This window comes from Triturus cristatus, chromosome 6 (assembly GCF_964204655.1).
Source record: "Triturus cristatus chromosome 6, aTriCri1.1, whole genome shotgun sequence".
NCBI classification, from domain to species: domain Eukaryota; kingdom Metazoa; phylum Chordata; class Amphibia; order Caudata; family Salamandridae; genus Triturus; species Triturus cristatus.
The window spans coordinates 1,562,809,366-1,562,830,899 of record NC_140589.1 but is presented as its reverse complement, the minus strand read 5'-3'; the positions used below and the strand labels follow the sequence as shown (position 1 = coordinate 1,562,830,899).

General features: G+C 46.9%; 1 protein-coding gene across 1 annotated transcript in view; it reads left to right on the top strand.

Annotated features, from left to right (window-relative positions):
• APLF (aprataxin and PNKP like factor) overlaps window positions 1-21,534 on the top strand; it is a 702,995-nt gene that overhangs the window by 620,787 nt on the left and 60,674 nt on the right. The window contains exon 10 of the mRNA XM_085612712.1: window positions 5,105-5,146. Within this exon, the coding sequence (XP_085468838.1) occupies window positions 5,105-5,146 (42 nt within the window). The remainder of the gene's footprint in view (window positions 1-5,104; window positions 5,147-21,534) is intronic.

The window sequence follows — 21,534 nt, the reverse complement described above, 5'->3', positions numbered from 1 at the left end:
TATGTACACCAGAGTACGTTCGAGTCGTACCCCCACCCGTGTATGTACACCCGAGTACGTGTCGAACCCCCCGTGTATGTACACCCGAGTACGTGTCGAACCCCCATGTATGTACACCCGAGTACGTGTCGAACCCCCGTGTATGTACACCCGAGTACGTTCGAGTCGTACCCCCACCCGTGTATGTACACCCGAGTACGTGTCGAACCCCCCGTGTATGTACACCCGAGTACGTGTCGAACCCCCCGTGTATGTACACCCGAGTACGTTCGAGTCGTACCCCCACCCGTGTATGTACACCCGAGTACGTGTCGAACCCCCCGTGTATGGTCGAGTACGTTCGAGTCGTACCCCCCGTGTATGTACACCCGAGTACGTGTCGAACCCCCGTGTATGTACACCCGAGTACGTTCGACTCGAACGTACTCGGGTGTACATACACGGGGGGGACGGCGCGTACATGCGGGGGCGTACGGCGCGTACCTGCGGGGGCTGGGGGGGTACGGCGCGTACATGCGGGGGCTGGTGGGGGGGGTACGGCGCGTACATGCGGGGGCTGGGGGGGTACGGCGTGTACATGCGGGGGCTGGGGGGGGGTACGGCGCGTACCGGGCACCTGTTTGGACGTCTCCATGGTTGCTATGGGAGTTCGGTGCGGACGGTCTCTGACCCATACGGTTGTGAGATCGGACGCACGGGATGGATCGTAATTCCTCGGTCGGACTTGACTGTTCACGTTTGTACGGTAAATCGTCCGAGGACGTGTCGGACACATTTTCCGACCCAAGGACGTGTGGGCACTAATTCCCACGGCGGTTCGTATGGACTTTTTACCATGCGAATCATGATTGCCAGTTCGTACGGCACTTGTACGATTCGTACGGTAAAAAGACCGGATACGAGTCGTACGGGAATTTTTTTTACCGGATCGTAATTGGCACCATAATATTCTCCAGATAAACTAGTTCAAATCCATAGACAAAACTTTAACAAAATCACAAGCAACACAAGTTAATCACAGTATCCCAGTGAATGTCCTTGACACCGTCACTCTGTTGCTTCGTCGTTGTTTGTTTATTCAAAGGTAGAAATTTCCAAAAAGTTCACCATCTTTTAACCTCTTCTGTGCCCATGACGAGATAGTCTCGTCATGGAGCACGGTCGCGCTGTGCCCATGACGAGACCATCTCGTCATGAACCCTACCCACTAATGCAACGCCCGGCACAGGAGGGGGAAAGGGCGTGGCACTGAAGGGGTTAAATGTCAATCATAAATGTCAAGCGTGGGGTACACAAGTCCCAATGCATTTCGGGTATCAAAACAACCCTTCTTCAGGGGGAATCTACATTCAAATCATAATGACTGGCTACTCATGTGGGTGGCACAACCATTGCTGCAAACCCACTAGTAGCATTTGATTTACAGGCCCTTGCACACACTGTGCACTTTACTAGGGACTTACCAGTAAATCAAATATGCCAATCATGGATAACCAATCATTGTCATAATTTATACAGAGAGCATATGATCCGCAGTGGTTAAGTGCCCAGAATCCTACAGCCAACGAACACATGGTGAGGAAAATAGGAGGCTAAAGGATAAACCTGTCAAAAGGGCCAGGTCTAACACATGTGACCTAGGACACTGACATAAAGCTCAGTTTGTTATGGCAAGAAAATGTCAACTTTCTAAATGTGGAATTTTCTAAATTGTAACTTAAAATCTGATTTCACCATTATATGGGATTGGACTTTAAATTAATTAATTTGAGTGTAAATAGCATATGGCTAGCTGCTTACAATCTGAAGATTATGTAACAAATAACGCCTCAAACCATTTAATAAAGTCATCATCCCAGTTTACTTGTAGGAGAATGACGAAACCAGTATAGCACATGTAGTGGGTGATACACAACCCTATTGGGTAGCAGACTATTCTGGATAATCAGACTGGCCAAATGGCTTTGTGGTCTTCCTTCCTGTTCTCAGGTAGACTACTCATAGGCTTTCGGACACTACTATATGCAGGAATATTTCATTTGGTAAGGTTGAACCAAACATTTATTCCTGCATGTAGTGAACCAGATAACAAGTTAATGATTACTGAAATTCTGTTAAATCATTTTCTTTCCGGTTCACGTCTTTCATGACAGATATCAGAGCTTGTTTGCTAAGGGCTGTAGCAAAACCATCTGTTGTCAGGTTCTAGCAACCTCTATGGAATATGTTTTTATTTCTATACAACCTAAACAAGCCTTAGTGGGTGGCACACCTTTGTTTCTGACCACCTGGCCAGAATGCCTTACTGTATAAGTGAGTCTTGTGGTTTCCATTGAAAATTTAATAGTCTAACAATTCCTTTAGGCTTCCATCATACAGGAAACCTTTAGCAGGGAAAGTGATTGCAGATATTTATTCCTGTGTTTCTACTGAGAACAATGATGACACATTTTAGGGGTTCCAGCCTATACCTGCTTACGCTCCGGGCCACTGAAATTATGTGACAGTGTTGGGCCAAATTATGCGTCGGAGTTGATTAGATTATGCGTCAAGAAAAGGCAAATTATGCTGCATAATGGGGCACATTTTGTGATAGTATTACTTCATTGTTTTGTCAGTTTTACACTTGGGCTCCGATTAAGAGTCTGGCAGGCCATGGACTGCCAGACTCGTAGGGGCGTGGCAGTGGCGGTCTTCCGACCGCCCGATTAGGAAATGGGGGGTGGGACCACCACAGCCCCGCTGCAGCCACCAGGGAACCGCCGTTCCCTGGTGGTGTTGCGACGGTCATGAGGCAGTAATATATGCTTGGCGGGACGGCCGCGGTCCTGCCAAGCATATTACAAGATTCCTCTCTGCCATGGTTTTCATGGCGTTGAAACCATGGCAGAGCGGAAACAAAGGGTGCCTTACGCCCTGTAGATGCACACAGGGGGGTACAACATGAGCCCTCCTGTGTGCAGGCCCACCAGTTCCTAAACGGCATGGACTTTTCAGTCCATGATTTGCAGGAACTGTTTTTGGCGTTCGCATTGCGGTGGCCATATTCAGGGCAGCGCCATAGAAACGTCAAAAACAGATCCCGCCAGACTGATCTGGCAGTCGGTCTGACCATGGCTGTGGCGGTGCGGCGGCGTGGCAAAACCGGCGCTGCACCACCAAAGTACTAATTGGACCCTCGGTAACACTGGGTATTGGTTGCACTCATTAGTACCAATTTAACACCTAAATATAGCAATAAGCAACAGAAAGGTGACCAGTTGACCTTTGCAAAGGGCCTTCCACTGCTGGTCAACATGCGTTCAGGCTTTTTTAGTAACGTTTGCACCATTTGAGATAGAAATCAGCAAATTATGTAGCAGATGATGGATTATTTGGCAAATGTGGCGCATCTTTAATTATACAAAATACACCGCAGCCGCACAATTACATAATTCCAGTGATCCTGCCTATATTTAATGCCTCTTTAATTTGAGTTGCACACTATGCAGTGACTAACCATACAACCAAACTTTAAATGTGGCAGCAATTTTTGTTTTCAGATTCAGACCACCCTGAGTTCAACCTTTATTTCCTCATCATAGCTAGCTTTGAGATGGTGCTCAAAAAGTACTTTCAACGTGTTTGAATATAATGTGCAATAAGATTGGGTTTCCCTGAGGTCTCACTCCTACAGCGACCAGTAAGTTAGGAGAGAGTGGGAAGGTATTCATGTCGATGTTCCTTCTGGATGCTGGGTACGGCCCTCTCAGAAGGGTCCTTTCCCCCACCTCCTATTATTTTCATACACTCCATGCACCTTGCTTCTCCATCTTATTCATTGTTGGGAAACAATACCAGAATAGCAACCAAAAATAGTAAAATTTGAGATTTTGTCCATCTTACTGAAAATGAGAGGTGGAACAGCTCCAGATTATGGTTGGCTGGTTAGGCGAGCTTGAGGAAAAACTCTGCTTCTGTATTTTTCGGATTAACTTTCCCAAATATTTGAGTTGTGTTTATGTGTGCTATTGGTGTTAATAATATAAACCTTACTTACTTTTATGGGGCTTCTCTCTAAATGTCTGTGTATGGAATGGGTCAATATATGCAACAGTGTCACACATTCAATACACCGGGTATCCTCAAGGTCACTCAAAACCAGAAAGCTTTGAAATTAAATTGTTCTCACCTTAAAAGAAGCAATACGTTCAGTAACACGTTTGCTTTATGTGCGTGTAAATTACATTCGGTAGGTTATAATATTTTTTTACACAATACAGAGTGACAGAAGAGCAGATCAGTTGCAATCTCCCAATTACAGTCTTATCACATATAAGCAACCGCTGCCGAGTGAATTCTTGTTGGGAATTCAGGCCTTATTTTAAAAAAAAGAAGAAGAACAAGGGTTCTGACAGGATGTGATAATCTCCCTCCGCTTTTGTCTTCGGTAGTTGAGATATCTATAATATATTGAAGTAGACGCCTCACGCCCTTATCGTGACATGCTTCATCATAGGTGTCTATCCACACCCGGGTAAGATGGTACTACCCGGGCGGACTCAACCATAGGTATAATGGGAGTTCTTAGATAAAGCAAAATACTGTTTGTGCAGGGATCCAGATGAGTGATAATTAAAAATACCTTCAGGTTGCTCATATGTGATAAGGTTTCAATTTTTGCCTGAACGAGATACCCGCGGAAATTGTGTGTATATGCTTCAAGTTGAGTACCAACCTTTTCAAAACAAGAACGTTTTTTGACAGATTGATTTTCTCTTCTTTTCTTTTTTTTCCCTGTGCCACGATAGTGAATATAATGCAAGTTTGATGTCTATGTTTTTGGTAAAATTTCATTTGAAATATTTAGTCTTAACAATGTAAACTATAATTCACACAATTCTTTTTTAAGAGTTACTCGAAATTTTTTGTTTCATTCATTGCCAAGCAATTTGCTTCAACATCCAAACTATATACTCCTTGTGGATGGGGTGTCCATTCCATTTAGATCATGGGGTGTCTTGACAATGCGGCTCACAGAGACTCTATTTGATATACTGTTTTCCTCAGTGGCCACAGACTAATTTAGCTGCAACTTAAATGATAAAACGTTTTGGTCTTTCAGAACGTGAAGCAGGTCGGCCAAAACGAAAGACTGCCAAGAAAGGTAAGACTGTATTACTTTTATTGAAGCCAGTGTTTTTTTTTAACTACCAAATATCTATGTTCTTTCTTAAATCTGATAATATTTTACTATGTCAAACTGTGTAGTGTCTAACATGTTCTTTGTAGATGGCAGCAAACACAAGGCGATGATGGACGGAGCGCTGACATTTTTCAGACACTCACCTCCAGTCACAGATCTGGGTTGAATCCATCATCATTCTTTAGCTCACTTCGCCACCTCAGTTCAGAGATGCGTTATATCTTAAAACTTCCAATTTCGAATGAGAGGAATACGAAAATACAAGACATAAAGAAAGTATTTAAGAATAGGAACTTACAGATAAAGCGGGATAGTGTGGATACTGCTTATGCTAAATTATATCATGCTATTTCGACTAGGAATAAGCGAGCTTTTTGGTCCCTGGTTGGACATGGCACAAATTCGCATAAACAGCCAGACGATTTTTTTGTCTCAAGTCATAATTGGGAAAATCATATTAAATCTTTATACAAATCATCTGTAATAAGTGAATATATGACAACTAACGCGGATGGTTGATTTGCAGAAATAACCGAAGATGAAATTGTCAAATTAATAGAGAGCTCTCGCTCATCCAAGGCGGCAGGACCCAAAGGTATCCCTATCGGCTTGATAACATTTTGGAGTGTGTTGTTAAAACAGTTGTTCCTACAGGTAATTAAACGCAGAATGATACCATCTTCCTGGAAAGGAGCGATTATTCACCCGATTTACAAGCGAGGTCCAAAAGAGGATCCGTCCAGCTATAGACTAATAGCGTTGCTGGATTTTGAAGGAAAACTGTTTGCGAAGCACCTCCAGAATAAATTAAGGGCATGGGCGGAGGAAAAATCATTAATACCAATAACGCAAACTGGATTTCGCTTAGGGTGTTCGATCCTTGATAACATTGTTTCTCTGGCCATGATGGGAAAAAAGGCAAGCTTGCAGAAAATAACATTATACGCCTACTTTGTGGATTATTCCACAGCATTCGACAAGGTCAACAGGCAAAGTTTGTGGAATAAATTAACAGCATGGGAGGTCGATTTGAACCTTTTAAATGTTATTATTGTCCTGCACTCGGATACATGGGTCAGGGTGAAGCTGGCTCATGATAATACACTATCTCCAAAAATGGATACCACTAACAGTCTTGAACAAGGCTGTGTCCTTGCGCCTTTATTATTCTCCTTGTACATTGCAGATATCGACTCGGTGTTAAATTCAGATATGGGTGTGGCACCTAAATTAAGGGACAAACAAATATCATACCTAGCATATGCCGATGATTTAGTCATTTTATCCTTAACTCCTAACGGATTACAACATCAACTGAACCAACTAGACACATACAACAAAGTGAATGGTCTGATAGCTAACTTATCTAAAACAAAAATTGTTACGTTTGGACCGCGTACACAATCGAAAACGTGGACTCTTGGCGATAATCCAATCGAGGTAGTGAATCAATATAACTACCTCGGCGTAACATTCGACAAAAAGTTATCATGGTTAAACCATGCGGTCTGTAAAAGTGTAAAATCTATAACTATTACAAAATCAATTGTGAGATTTATGAAATTGTGCGGAGGGAATGTAATTATCCCATCTCTAAAAGCTTTACAGATGAAAATGATTCCGTTTCTATTGTACGCATCTCCTGCCATGAACAAGAAAGTCATTTTTGATTTTGAAAAATGCTTCATGAAATGTGTACGCACCATAATCCATTTACGAAAGGCTACTCCACATTGTATAATACGGTTAGAATTTGGCCTAAAATCTCTGGAAATGCTCCATAAGATCAGTTGTGTTAACTAGATTATCGATTGTGCTAAGGCCAATTCATGCACATTAAAACATCTAATAATGGAGGAACTCCAGAGAAAAAAAATAAGACATCTGCAACTTTCTACTATAATGATGGAAATAGACTCTTATGAACTGCCTGATATACAGGAGATGGGACGAATGACCAGGGATGTGCGGAAAAAACGAATATGTAAAACATTAAAGTTAACACAGTGGAATTCAGATCGTCTACAAGCCGGGAAATATAAACACACCGACTTAATAATTGATACATATACCTTGCAGGCTCAAGAATACTTGGGATGGAATTTGACCAGCTACATTAAATGGAAATACGTATGGTTCAGACAATTCTATATTCCGATAGGGGAGTTTGAAGGGACTTGGAATAAGGCTCTTAAAGATACTCAGGGATGTCGGCTTTGTGGAACTGGCAAGGAAACTCTTGAGCATTTAATATGCATCTGCCCGAGACTTTTGTCCACACGGAGGTTATATTTACCCCCTATGTTGAATAATGCCAAAATAAGAACAACTACAGAGGCTTTACGTTACTGTTTTAGGCTCACAGGGGAAAGTGCAATTAGAAGGATGGTACAGTTTTTAGAACATGCTTATAAAACATTACTTGACTAGATGTTTTTTATTGGATCTGTATATAGAAGCAAAGACAGGTATCACGACCAATGTATATCTTCTTTATATGATATTACGTGTGGTGAATATGTGACTGTTTTATTCTATTTTTATGCTGCGTATTTTCTATTTATTGTAATCAAATGATTAATGCAATAAAGTATTTTTACTACTACATCAGTTCAGACCCAGCTATATGTAGATGGTATTCACAAAAAACGACTGTCAGTCATTTACTAGAACTCATCTAGCATAAAATGTTTAATTTAGAAGTTAAAGTTTGACCTCGTATTAGACTATACTGTCAAATGAGGAGTGGCTATTAATAGATAGTGGGAATTGAACAGTTATCAGTTGTAAGGAAAATATCAGGATTAGTGGAAAAAGATATTTCCCTACATTCAGACACTTTTATTTCCAGCGCTTTTGGAGGTCTTCAAGGTACAAGAGTGATTAGAATATTCTTCCCAGATTTACCAGGAATTAAAATTAGGTGTCAGGACGACAGAAACTTTTTTTGTTTAAAAAGACATATATCCATCCATACCTCTGGTTGTCAAGCCGCCTGACTTAAACTTGTGTGCATTGTGTATGTTTTGCCACCTAACACTTCTCAGATCTGTTTCACATTTTTAGGTCGAGCCTTGGCAGTGCGCTGCTCCGCGAGCCATGTTGTATTAGAGTATGTACAAGCCCCGCCCACTCTCCGCACATATTTGTCATTAGCTTGTGCCATTGTCCTTCCTAAATGCTGGCTTCAGACTCGTTATTAGGCTAGTTAGTCCCTCCTTGGCTTCATTTGTAACCTTCCAAGAGGACTGGCCCTTTTACTTCGGTTGTTACATGGTACGTCTTCTTTAGTCAGTAAGCACTATTTTCTTTAATGAGTTTCTCTTGCTGCAGGAGCGCAGGAGGGTCTCTCACGCGCAGTTCTGACCACCGGCTTGTTTATTTAACTTGTAACAAATGGGGAGCTCTTCAGAGGCCATGGGAGACAGACGGGGGCAACTCAGCGATACCTTTAGGGAGGTCAAAGGTGCGTGATGTAAATTCTGCTAGTTCTGGCATGTTTATTTTCTGAACGAACATCTATGTTAAACATGAATATGCTTTAGGTTTGCTCCTTCGCTCACTTGCTAAAAACCATGACTTCATCAAAGGGCTCTTACCCTCTTTTCTCAATTTGTTCCTCTGTGAAATGGATGCAAAAAAGAAAGACACTTTTTGGCTGCAAATGTTTCTTTGGACACACTCTCCCGCAACCGTGAACCCGACTAGAAGATTTTGGAGCACTTTACTGAGCAGTTCTCAAGTTCCAAAGTGGCAGCTCGCTGCGCTTTGCCCCGCAGCTCAGATAACCTGTGAAGGGTGTGCTTTCATCCCCGCTTAACGTTGCTCTCTCTCATTTGCTTTTCTCCCCTTGCCCGCCACATTGCTCTGTCTATTGTTTGCTTCCCTATGCCATCCGTGCCCCTTCCCCCACCGCGCCCTAATTTTTGCTTCTCCACACCCCCACCCTCCGTTTTACTTCCCCACACCCTCCCTGTCTCTGTTCCTTCTGCTACCTTCTGTTTGCAAACTCCCACACACTCACCCACACTTTTAAACACGCATTTGGAATGCAGTGTGTCTCGCATTTGCAAGAGTTTGAACTATTGCCGTTATAAATGACAATGCCTTTTATCTATGTTTTATAGACCAAAACATAAACAAAAGGCATTGTCATTTACAATGCCAATAGTTCACACTGTCGTAAATGCTAGACCTATTGCATTGCAGATGTTTGTTACTAACATGCTTGGTAAAACCTAAGATGTGGGTAGTGACAATGTACCCCCAGTGGTAACATCTGGCCGCTTAAATTTCACCATCCGATGCTAGGAAATGCCAAAGTGAAAACAAAAGTCAACCCAGGCAGAAATGGTGAAACCAGCCCACACTTTGGGATGTTCTGATTAGAGTTGGTCCACTGGAGCATGGTTGTGTAATGGCCACCTATCCTATCCAGAAAGCAGCCTGCATCCAACTGGGAAAATCCCAAAGAATGGCCTGTCCTGCACTGACGATGGAACTGGCATACATTTTGCTTAAGAATTCTCCTCGTCGCTGTTAGGAGGCAGCCTTCTGGTCAGTAGGCAGCTTGCTGCTCAAACTGTATAAAACTGATTGGTTCGTGCCCGTCTTTGTAACTGCCAGCTACTCTACCATAGTAATAAGTATTCATTCTGTTTTGACATATACAAAAAAGTCAAAAATGTCTCCCATTTGTATATACCTTGCACTGCAGTTACTAATTCTCTCTAGATGAGATGATTAGTCAGCTGTTAGCAACGAAAAGAAAAAGGAGAATATGTGACACCTTAACTGCGGCCCTTGATGATAATATATAATTTATATCTTCATCCACCTCACAATTCAAATGTTTTCTCCATATTATATGTTCACGGAGTAAAAAGTCCAAATATAATACCAGATCCAACTCCGGTGTTGTTATATCTCATCCACCTTAAAGGGAAACATGAAACGCCTGTTTTCCTGGCTTTGGAAAATTTCAAGTTGAAATGCAAGAAGGAGAGAGTGATTCAATCAGAAATGCAGATGTTCTTGAAGAAACAAAAAAATGACATCCAAGGATAGAAAAGACATCAGCGAGGGTTGTGAACAAGCAGCTCTGTATGGCAGTTCTCCTCTATGCATTCCAACATCCGCTGTATTACTGAGCCACATCTTTATATTGCATATTTCCAAGATGGCGGTTCTAACCACAAATCTCATGTGATACATAGGACTGAGTGTAAAGAGAGAGCAGGCATTTCCACTTTCATAAGTTAAGTCTCAGACGGTAGTGACTGTGTGTCAGTCTGCATACTGAATGTCTGTTATGCACATTAATGAAAGAAAGCAAAATCGAGAGCTTAGTTCACAGCATAGTTCATAGAAAATGCTCTCTGTTAGACTTGGGGGTCTCTAGTTGGCACAGGTATGCACTTGTGACAAATAGGGACCCTCTCCTCTAGTCAGGGTAAGGGGGTACACTCCTAAAATTAACCCCTGCTCACCCCCTTGGTAGCTTGGCACGAGCAGACAGGCTTATCTCAGAGGCAATGTGTAAAGCATTTGTGAACACATACAGTAATCAAGTGACAACACTACAGATGTACACCACACAGGTTCTATATCAAAAATAAGTATTTATATAGATTTACCACAAGACCATTAAACAACAAAAACACACAATACTGTTACTTTAGATGGTAGGATTTTGCTTAGTTCTCTTAAGTTCTTAAATGCGACACTTTAAGTCAATGTACCTTTCAGATGCGACACGCAGGGCAACGAAAGTGTTGCAACGATGTTGATGCGATGAAGTTTTTGGTGCAAAGAAATAAAGACGTGAAGATCTTCCAGATGCGTTGCGCTTCTCCGATGTTGCGAGAAGACTCGACTCGATGCGTCAGCTGCAGCGGCGACACCCTTTACGTGATGTGACGACAGCAGATCCGACGGCGGCACGCTTCTCCGTGGATGCGAGGCGCTTTTCTTGATGCGGTGCAATGCGTCAGCAACGATGGCTGCGATGGCGACACGCTTCTTCCTCGAGGCAAGACTCTTCTCTTGATGCGGTGCAATGCGTCAGCTACGATGGCTGCGATGGCGACACGCTTCTTCGGCGTTGCGAGACACTTCCTGGATGATGCGAGACGCTTCCGCTCGATGCGATGCTGCAGCGGCGACACACTTTACGAGATGCGACGACAACAGCTCCGAGGGCGGCATGCTTCTCCTTCTTGAGTAGCGCTTCCAGCTCCTTGCGACACGCAGTCCCTCAGAAGGCCCAACAACAGCAGCAGGCACTTCCAAAGAACTCTGGGGAGCTGGGGGGTGAAGTCTGTTGTTCCTGAGACTTCAGCAGGAGGCAATATCTTTTCAAAGCCCTTGGAGATCCTTCACAAGTTGAGCAAAAGTACACACAAAGTTCCTTTATCCTCTTTTTGACAGTAAGGCAACCACTGTAGGCCAATCCCCCAGTTTCAGGGATAGCTTCCTCCTCAGCTTCTTCTGGTTCCTCCCTCAGCAGAGGTTCTTCTTGTTTTCCCAAAGTGATCTAAATTCTTGGGATCAGGGTCCCAATATTTATACCCAGAAATCCTTTGTCCTCTGAAGGCCGAGGGGCCTTTGCCCAGTCCAAACCAGTTACTGAGCACTCTGTTTACCAGCCCTCTCCTTTCCTTTCACAGTGCAGGGCAGAAACATTAGACGCCCCACAGGAGGTGGAGCCAGCATTGTGGAAGGCAAGTACAGCACTGGAGCACTTTGTTGACAGGATTCCTTCTCTCCATTTACTGTGCAGGGCAGAGACATCAGCCGCTCCCCAGGAGGTGGAGCCAGCATTGTGGAAGGCAGACACAACCCTATTCAGGTCCCAGGTGCAACTCCTCCCACCCATCTGGATGCAGATCTCTCTATTCACCACTGGGACACCTCACCCTGTCTCCTGGAATTCTCCAGCCCTGTCACTCAAACTCCAGACAAAGGAATACACACAGCCTAGCAGAGGCAGGTTTGAATGGTTAGACAAGAAAATGCCTATTTCTAAAAGTGGCATTTTCAAACACAGAATGTTCAAACCAACTTTACTAAAAGATGTATTTTATCATCCTGAGTTCGGGCATACTAAATTCGAATTTCTACCATGTTCTCTGAGTCAGTTAGGATTATAAAATGTAATAACCAAACTGCCCATTCTGGCCTATGGTGAACAGGTAGCCTTCCAATAGTGAAAAACAAAAATGGCTGTAATTCACTATTAGAACATGCCACACACACCAGGGCATGTCCTACCTTATCCTTACAATGCACCCTGCCCTTGGGCCTACCATAGGGGTGTCTGATATGAAGAACAGGGAAGGTTTAGGGACTGGCAAGTGGGTGCACTTGCCCAGCCAGCATGACAGTACCAGACTGCACGCAGGCTCTGCTATGGCAGACCTTAGACACATGTTCGGATGTATGATATTACAACGCGGGTTTTTACCACGCGTGCAGTTACATCGCATGCGTTACAACGCATGCGATGTTACAACGCTATGCCATTAGAACGCAAGTCTTTACATCGACTTTCGCTAGATGGCGTGCTGACATTAAAAAAGTGTAATTTACTATTCCAACTCCAGTCCACTTAACAGTAGGGAAGGTGTTGGGATAGTAAACTACACTATTTGTAATGTTAGCACGCCATCTAGCGCAAGTCGATGTACAGACTTGCGTTCTAATGGCATAGCGTTGTAACATCGCATTCGTTGTAACACATGCGATGTAACTGCACAGCGTGGTAATAACCGCGTTGTAATGGCTGTTCCCCCACATGTTCACAGGCTGCTTCTGTGGGTGGCACAACCAGTGCTGCAAGCCCACCAGCAGTATTTGGATTACAAGCCCTGGGCACTCCTGGTGCACTGTACTAGGGTCTGACAGGTAAACCAAACCAACGAATCATGGAATCACAAATCATACATTAATTTAGAAAAGGGAGCACTTGCACTGTGGTACTGGACAGCAGTGGCACAGTGCCCTGAGCAACTAACACCAGCAAAAAATACATGAGGCACAGCGAAAAATGGAAGGGAGACTCACGCCAATGTGCCAGGTCTAACACTCTCCAACTCAAACTATTCTTGGAAGCCATTTATATACCCATTTCCTTTTGATATTTACAGTCACATACTGTCTGTGTTACTGGTCCTTGGATGCTGCCATACCTTGATGACAATCATCACATCCAAATCAAAAATGCAGAAATTACTAGAACCCTTGAAAGAGGAAAAAAGAAAAGCAGAGTAAACAGAATTACATAGTATTCCCAAAACCTGCCCAGAATTGAGGATCAAGGAAAGAAGGGCCAAGAAAAGGATCCAGGCAAACAGAAAACAATTCTCCGTCCTGTCAGTTTGGTCAAGGGGTACCAGGCAAAACACCCCCAGCAGACAAGACAGATCTGATAGGGATTCAAGGCTAACATTCCAAACTCTTGGCACTCCCTATAAAGGGGATACATCCCAACTCAGAATGCGACCTCCGACTTCGGTCCTAGGATCACACTCTCCCTTGCAGCTCTGCTGTGCTCTGCGTTGCCTCTGGCAGCCCCGCCGTTGCAGGGTTCGAGACTACCCTGATTCGTTTTTTTTTTCCCTTATTCGCTCTGTTCCTCTTTAATTTCATAGTATTGTGCCTTACTGTTGTTGCCTCTTCAATTTCATCGTATAAGTGCCTTACTGTTGTTGCCTCTTCAATTTCATCATATTGTGCCTTACTGTTGTTGCCTCTTTAATCTCATTGTATTGTGCCTTACTGTTGCTGTCTGTTGGTCTTTCCCTTCTTTTCCCCATTGTCCCTGACTGTCGTAGTGCTGGTCTTCCCCTATGTTTTTCCCCCATTCCCGCTGCCGCATTGACCCGTGACCCCTCCCCCTGACCCCCCCTGCTCCCGCCTCCCAGCTGCACGTCCCTCCCCTACATATTAGTGGCCGCTGCACGGTCGCGCCGCTGGCACGCCGAAGGCAAGCCCGTCTGCTCTCGTCCGCAACCAGACCGCGGCCAGTGCCAGGAACCCTGGATCTCAGGACCCCGCCGATACAACTCTGCCGCACTCAACCCCAGAAGACACACTGACTGTGAAAGATCCTCGCCCATCACTACCCATGGACAGTTCTCGTGTAGACTCTGCCGCAGATTCTTCACCGTCGACAAAACGACCTTAACCTCCGAAGACACGCCTAATGCCCGTACCGCCGAAACCCTAACTTGCATTCTCCTCAACGTGCGCTCCCTGCACCGACACGCCGTAGAGATCTGGGACTTGATCGATACCCTCTCGCCCGATGTCGCCTTCTTCACAGAAACCTGGACCAACCCCACCTCCGGCCCCAACATCGCCGTTGCCATCCCCGACGGCTACAAGATCCAGAGAAAGGACCGCCCCACCGCCTAGGAGGAGGACTCGCCATTGCACACAAGACCCCCCTCCGACTCTCCACATCCAGCACGAGTGACCCCCACTCCAACACAGAACACCTCCACTTCCAGATCCAGACCAACCCCAGGTCCACGCTACGCGGCACCCTCATCTACAGACCACCTGGACCTCTCACCCAGTCCGCAACCACCATCGCCGAGCTCGCCGCACCCCATGCCATCACCTCCACAGACTACTTCCTTCTCAGGGACCTGAACTTCCACCTCGACAACTGCGACGACCCCGACTCCACCACTCTCCGCGACAACCTCACCAACCTCGGACTGAGGCAGCTGGTCAACACGCCCACGCACAAAGCTGGACACACCCTCGACCCAGTCTTCACGGGTGGGACAAACATCCGCTTCAGCCACACCACCCAGCCCCTCAGGATGGACCACCACTGCGTCCACTTCACCTTCAATAACACCACCGCACCCAAGCCTCCCCCGCGCCCGCCACAAAGGAACTGGAGCAAGGTCTAAGAGGAACCACCCTCCTCCAAGCCCCCCCAGCGCCTCGACCGACACCAACTCCACAGCCAGGGAATTGCACCCCTGGATCTCCTGCTGCGCCGACAAACACGCACCCCTCCGCAGCCCCGCCAAACAACGCCCCCTGAAGGCCGCCTGGTTCACCACAGAACTACAAGAAGCCAGACGCTCCTGCAGATGCCTAGAGAAAACCTGGTGAAGCCAGAAAACCACGGAAACACGGAACAATCACAGGAGGCCCTGAAGGAATACCACCAGCGCATAAGAGACACCAAACGGACCTTCATAAGAGACAAGGTCCAGACCAATGCAACCAACTCCAAGGAACTGTTCAACGTCATACAGCAGTTCACAAAACCCCCCCAGCGAAGCCAGGGACGTCACACCTTACCAAGAACTCTGTGACAAGCTCAGCTCCTACTTCCATCTGAAGATCAAGGTCCTCTCCGACAACTTCAACGAACAGACGCCGGACAGCCCCGCCGCCGATAAGCCATCCATCATGACCTGGAATCCCGCCACCATGGAACACATCACCGCGACCATGAAGAAAACCCACGCAGGAGCCCCAACGGACCCCTGCTTACCGCATATATGCCACAGGGCCATCGCACCCGAATTAGGATGGACCATCAACGCCTCCTTCATGTCCGGCATATTCCCAGACGACTGGAAGCAGGCAGATATTAAACCCCTCCTCAAGAAACCAGCGGCTGACCCAACGGACCTGAAAAACTACCGGCCCATCTCTCTCCTCCCCTTCGCTGCCAAAGTCACAGAGAGACTCGTAAACGCCCATCTGACCGCCTTCATCGAAGAGAACTCCATCCTGGACGCCTCCCAGTCTGGATTCCGCAGCAACCACAGCACCGAGACCGCCCTCCTTGCCGCCACTGACGACATCCGCATGCTACCCGTCCAGGGACACACCGCGGCCCTCATCCTTCTGGACTCTCCGCAGCCTTCAACGCCGTTTCACATCGCACACTCGCAGCCAGACTTCATGCCGCGGGGATACAAGGAACCGCCCTCGACTGGATCCAATCCTTTCTCTCCGGCTGAACCCAGAGGATCAGACTCCCTCCCTTCCTCTCCGAACCCACAGATATCAACTGCGGAGTACCCCAAGGATCATCACTCAGCCCCACGCTCTTCAACATCGACATGACTCCCCTCGCCGCCATCGTCAGACAGCATGGGCTCAGCATTGTATCCTACGCTGACGACAACCAGCTCATCCTCTCACTCACGAAGAAGCCCGAAGACACCAGACTCTGTTTCCAGGAAGGAATGAAGAATGTGGCAGCCTGGATGAAAGATAGCTGTTTTAAGATCAACTCTGAGAAGACTGAGGTCCTCATTCTCGGACCCTGCACCTCCGCCTGGGACAACACCTGGTGGCCCGCTGCCCTCAGGAGGCCGCCCACCCCCACACACCACGCACAAAACCTCGGCATTATCCTCAACTCCTCCCTCTCTATGAACCGCCAGATCAACGCCGTCGCCCCCACCAGTTTCAACTGCCTACACATCCTCCCCAAGATTTTCAAATGGATCCCCCCGACTGCAGAAGAACCGTCACCCACACACTCATAACCAGCAGACTGGACTACGGCAGCACCCTATACGCCGGTATCAACAGAACCCTTCTACACAAACACCAAACCATCAAGAACACCGCAGCCAGACTCATCCTCGGGACACCGCGTCCTGAACACATGACACAACACCTACGAGACCTCCACTGGCTCCCCGTCGAGAAGAGGGTTACCTTCAAACTACTTACCCACGCCTACAAATCACTCAACAACATCGGACCCAAATACCTCAATGAGAGATTATGCTTCCACGCACCCAAGAGGAACCTCCGATCCGCCGACCTCGCCCTCGCATAGGTCCCCTGCATCCGCAGAAACAGAACAGCCGGGAGAGCCTTCTCCCACATTGCAGCCAAGACCTGGAACGAGCTCCCTGTGAACATCAGACACTCCCCGACCCTGCACACATTCAGGAAGGGCATCAAGACCTGGCTCTTCAACAGATCCGGAGCTGCCCCTCTACCCCCCCAGTGCCTTGAGACCCTCATGGGTGAGTAGCGCGCTATATAAATCCCTGATTGATTGATTGATTGATTGAGATAGTTCAGGCCCAGAAGGGAGCACAAAGATAAGGCGACGAGAGCACAATCACCTAATGCTGCCAAACCAAACAAGACAAATAGCCAGTGGAACTGAGGGCCAGGAGAAGAATCCTGGCAGGGTTAAGGCAATCCTTAATCCCAGCATGAAGCACAAACAGAGTCTAGTGGTGAACACCCCAAATCTCATCTTAGCAGACCCTGAAGAATGAACGAAGTATCCAAAAATAGGATCCAGAGAGGCAAAAGGCAGTCCAGGCCCTCCATGCCCTGCTAGGAGCACAAGAGAGCCTAGAAAACGTTGTTTCAGCAAATCCAAAATAAAGGATGAAGGAGGTGAGTGGCCCCTGAGAAGGATCCTGACAGGAAGAAGGTAGCCTAACAGGTTGCACAAGGGGAAGCCAGGGTGGGGAGTGTCCCAAACAACAAGTGAGAGAGAACAAATGCCAAAGAACGTGGGCCTAAGAGAATAAGTCAGGCACACAGAAGGCAATCCCCAAGCCCAACAGGGAACACAAGAGAACCTAAGACATTCAAAGGCCCCAAACTATCTCCCCACATAACTAGAGTAAAGGCCCAAGGAGACAGTGGATCCAGAAATTAAACCGGGTAGGCAGAAGGCAATCCCCACTTTCCAAGCCCAACTGAGGAGAGCCAGATTAGCTAGAGCATCCAAACCTCTTCTCAGTAGACCCAAGATAAAGGAGTCAGGAAGTGAGGTGGACAGTTAGTAAATCCCAAGCCCAGCAATCACCTCATGGGGAAGCCAAAGTGGTCAGTTTTATTGGGTCCTGTGACTAGTGACCCAGAACAAAGTATCAGAGATGATGGGCGCAAGAAATGGACTGCAGGAGGCTGGAGGTAATCCCCAAGCCATGAGTCCAGCAGAAAGCACAGGTAAAGCATGGTTGTCCGAGTCACCAAACCTCATGCAGTAGCCCAGAACAAAAAGACCAAGGGACAAGGAAGCCAAGAGAAGGGTCTGAGGAAGTGGAAGCAGTCCTCAATCCCCAAACCCAGCAAGGAGCAAACAGGGGAGCAAAGCTGTCAGAAACCCAACACTACATAAAAAATGACTCTGAGTCATGGGCCACAAGACGCAAGAAAAGGAGAACCTAAATCCTGTAGAGCGCAAACTCCTCTCTCTCGTAGATGAGGAAAAGCAGGACTGCCCCAATACGCCTCAGCCAGGTGCAGAGGAGGTCTCTGAAAAATGCTAATTTCTCAACAACACGTACACACACAGGAGAATCTTAGACCAAGGTTAGAAACAGGAGGCCAGTGTCCAGTGGCCCAGCACTGAAGATCTATGCAACATTCGAGACTCAGCCAGAAAGGGATGGAAGAAGAGGACCAAGCTTCCATCTGGGCAGACACTACAAGCAATTACCAACTCCCACTTGGGGACAGTACTAAAAGAAGTCAAACAAGAGTCACAAATCCCTTGAGGTACAAAGCCGTAACAAGGGAGGAGAGCGGCAGACCCAGGGGATGTGGCACTCTGGCCAGAGCTGACGACTTAGGAACTGGGAAACCAGGTTCAAATCTCGGATTGGGTCAGCATCCTGTGATCCTGGGGAAATCACTTAATCTCACTGTGCCTAAAAAACTAATATGAAAGAGTCCTTGTGTAATTTAACTGGTGCTCATGTAAAGTGCTCCAATACCTTCGGGTCACGTTTGCGCTATACAAAACTGCAAATTACAGCGATTGGAGTGGCACGTGCCAAGCATAGGCTTACCTTTCATCCCGCTGTGGGACTCTGCATACAGAGAGGTAGAAGTCCCCAACGAACACCCGAGTGCCCTTCCCGATGCATTAGGGGGTAGGAGGGTGCAACCAACATGATTGGTTTCTGCTGGGGTTGCTGCAGTTGTGGTTGGGGGGTGTCCGGTGCCATCCTTTTTCCTGATTCTAGGCCTGTTGTTGACATCTTGGAGACGCCGGATTGACCCGACCACAAAACTAGGCACTGAGCGGTGTGGGCTGGCTGCAGCGGCTGCTGACGGAAGGGGAATTCAACTGCTCCTATTAGACGGGGTTGCACTGGAAGTCTGCTGCCCAGACGAGGTGCCACGAGATGAGGAGTGACTGGGCTGACGCCCCTGAGGACACAAAGAGGCTTCTGTAGAGGCAGTGGCCCCGGAACATTGTGGTGTTGCACAGAGAGGGGGGACTCCTAAGAGGAGGTGCCCGACCTGCCCTTATCCCTTCTCCTATGCCCACCTAGCTGACCAGAGGACTGCAGGAAAACATAGTAAGGCCTGAAATCTGATGCTTCAAGGCCGGCGTCTGGGGCACTGCGGCCTGTAGGAATGACCGCAATTCAAAGGGACTTCCACTTTGGAATCTGTTGACCCAACCCACCAAAATGGTGAAAGATAAGGTGACATGGAGCCGTGGCTGAATAGACAAGTATACCAAACCAGTTGCACCTCCTGGGATGGCGGACATGGGGTGCAGGAACAGGCTCCTCAGCCACAGGAGGAGACAGTTTCACCGGCTACTATACTTCAGGTGATTAAGGATACCCACAAAGATGGATGGGGGGGGGTCTCCCTCCTACTCCACGATCTATGAAATGTATCAGTTAAGAACTACTGAGGCAGAGGGGTGCATTTTCTCTCTGGAAAATGTGGCTGGCACCTCCAGTAAAGAGCTACAAAGAAGCTGACGGCACTCCTCGAGCACCGTATAAAGGATGGGAGCGCCAACCTCTCAGAAATAACCTGTGCCTGGTCGACCGGCCGGAGTGTGCACTGTGTCAGCAACCATAGAAATTCCTTACAGATTGGTTTAAGGCATGGATCCTGGGCTGTGTACTGTCCTCTTGTTTCATACTAGAGAGGACTCACTGTCTCCTAGAAAACCACCTGACGCCCCACTCTAAACCATCATCTTGTGGGTCCTGCACTATGCAGATAGGGATGCTATACTGTGACAGGCCCACCACCTTCAAGATTTTTGCCTTGGTGATGTTATTTCTGACCACACCGCCAACGTGCATCTCTTGCGTAAATCCTTTTAGAGGTAAAAAAGAAACTCAGGACCATGAACATTTAATATGTGCTTATCTACCCCGATAAACCCAAAGTGCTGTTCCACGGCAATTCACTATTCTTTGAAAACCCAGAGATGGCATGGGACTGGGTGGCAGAGAGGAAGAAGTTGCCAGTGACACAGATGGATCCACAGCTGTTATGGGGGCAGAAGGGCCCACCCTAAGAGAGAAGGCCGGCGGAGGAAACAGAGTGGAAGGGGGTCCGACCGATGGGAGCGGACCCATGCACAGAGGCTGGAGACTACTTTATCAGATGGATACGACCTAGGCTAAAGAGTGGACTCCCCTGGCGGACCCCTCCCAGATCCCCCCCCACCCCGATCTTATTCTCTACTGACAGTGGTCTTAATGTGGCTGTTCGGGGCTCCATAGTTACCCTGCCGATTCCACTTTGGCATATTTGTCTTCTGTATGTTCGTTTATAGTTTTTAATGGTAAGTCTGTTTTTTGGGCAACAGATGCTTCCAGAACCAAATTTTTTCATGGAAGGGGTTGTTTGGAGTTCAGTTGTATTCCTTTTGTTACACACAGGTGCCATACACAAGTCTCTTCCCCGATATTCCAGATACATATGACTGACTATGCACCATGACTATGCTAGTTAGGGACATACACTATAAGGTTGTCAGGGAATGTAAATGGCCTGCTGGATAAACACAAGTGGATGACATTCCTTTGATACATGCATAGAGTGGCTCCAGCGGTGCTCCTACTGGAGTAGACTCACTTGCTTGGGGACCGACGTGCCTTCTTGGCCCGATATGGCATTAACTGGGTGTATCATGCTGGATTTGCTAGGAGATCCAGAGATGTGGCCACCCTGCTGCATAAGAACGTACCCTTAGTGGCTACGGAGACTGTCCAGGATACACTAGGTTGGTACATACTGATATTGGGCTCTCTGTTTGAGAGACCGTGGCTGTAGATAATATATACGCCCCCTACCCTGCAGGAAACACCAATGAGGGAAATTACGAGAATTTTTACATCAGTCCTGCAACCAAATCTTTAGAAGATAGAGTTGTCCCTCAGGTATGCACACAGGCAGGCAAGATGATGCAGGATGCATCCGAAATAGCTGAAACCTGTGTGCAATACTTGAAACCGATAGAGCGGGAATCCCAAACTGGTTGTCCTGAGTGTGTTCCCAAAGTGGGATGAGAATCGGGGGCAGAAGCTATTCTTTGGGATTGGGTTATGCTTGCAAAACAAGAA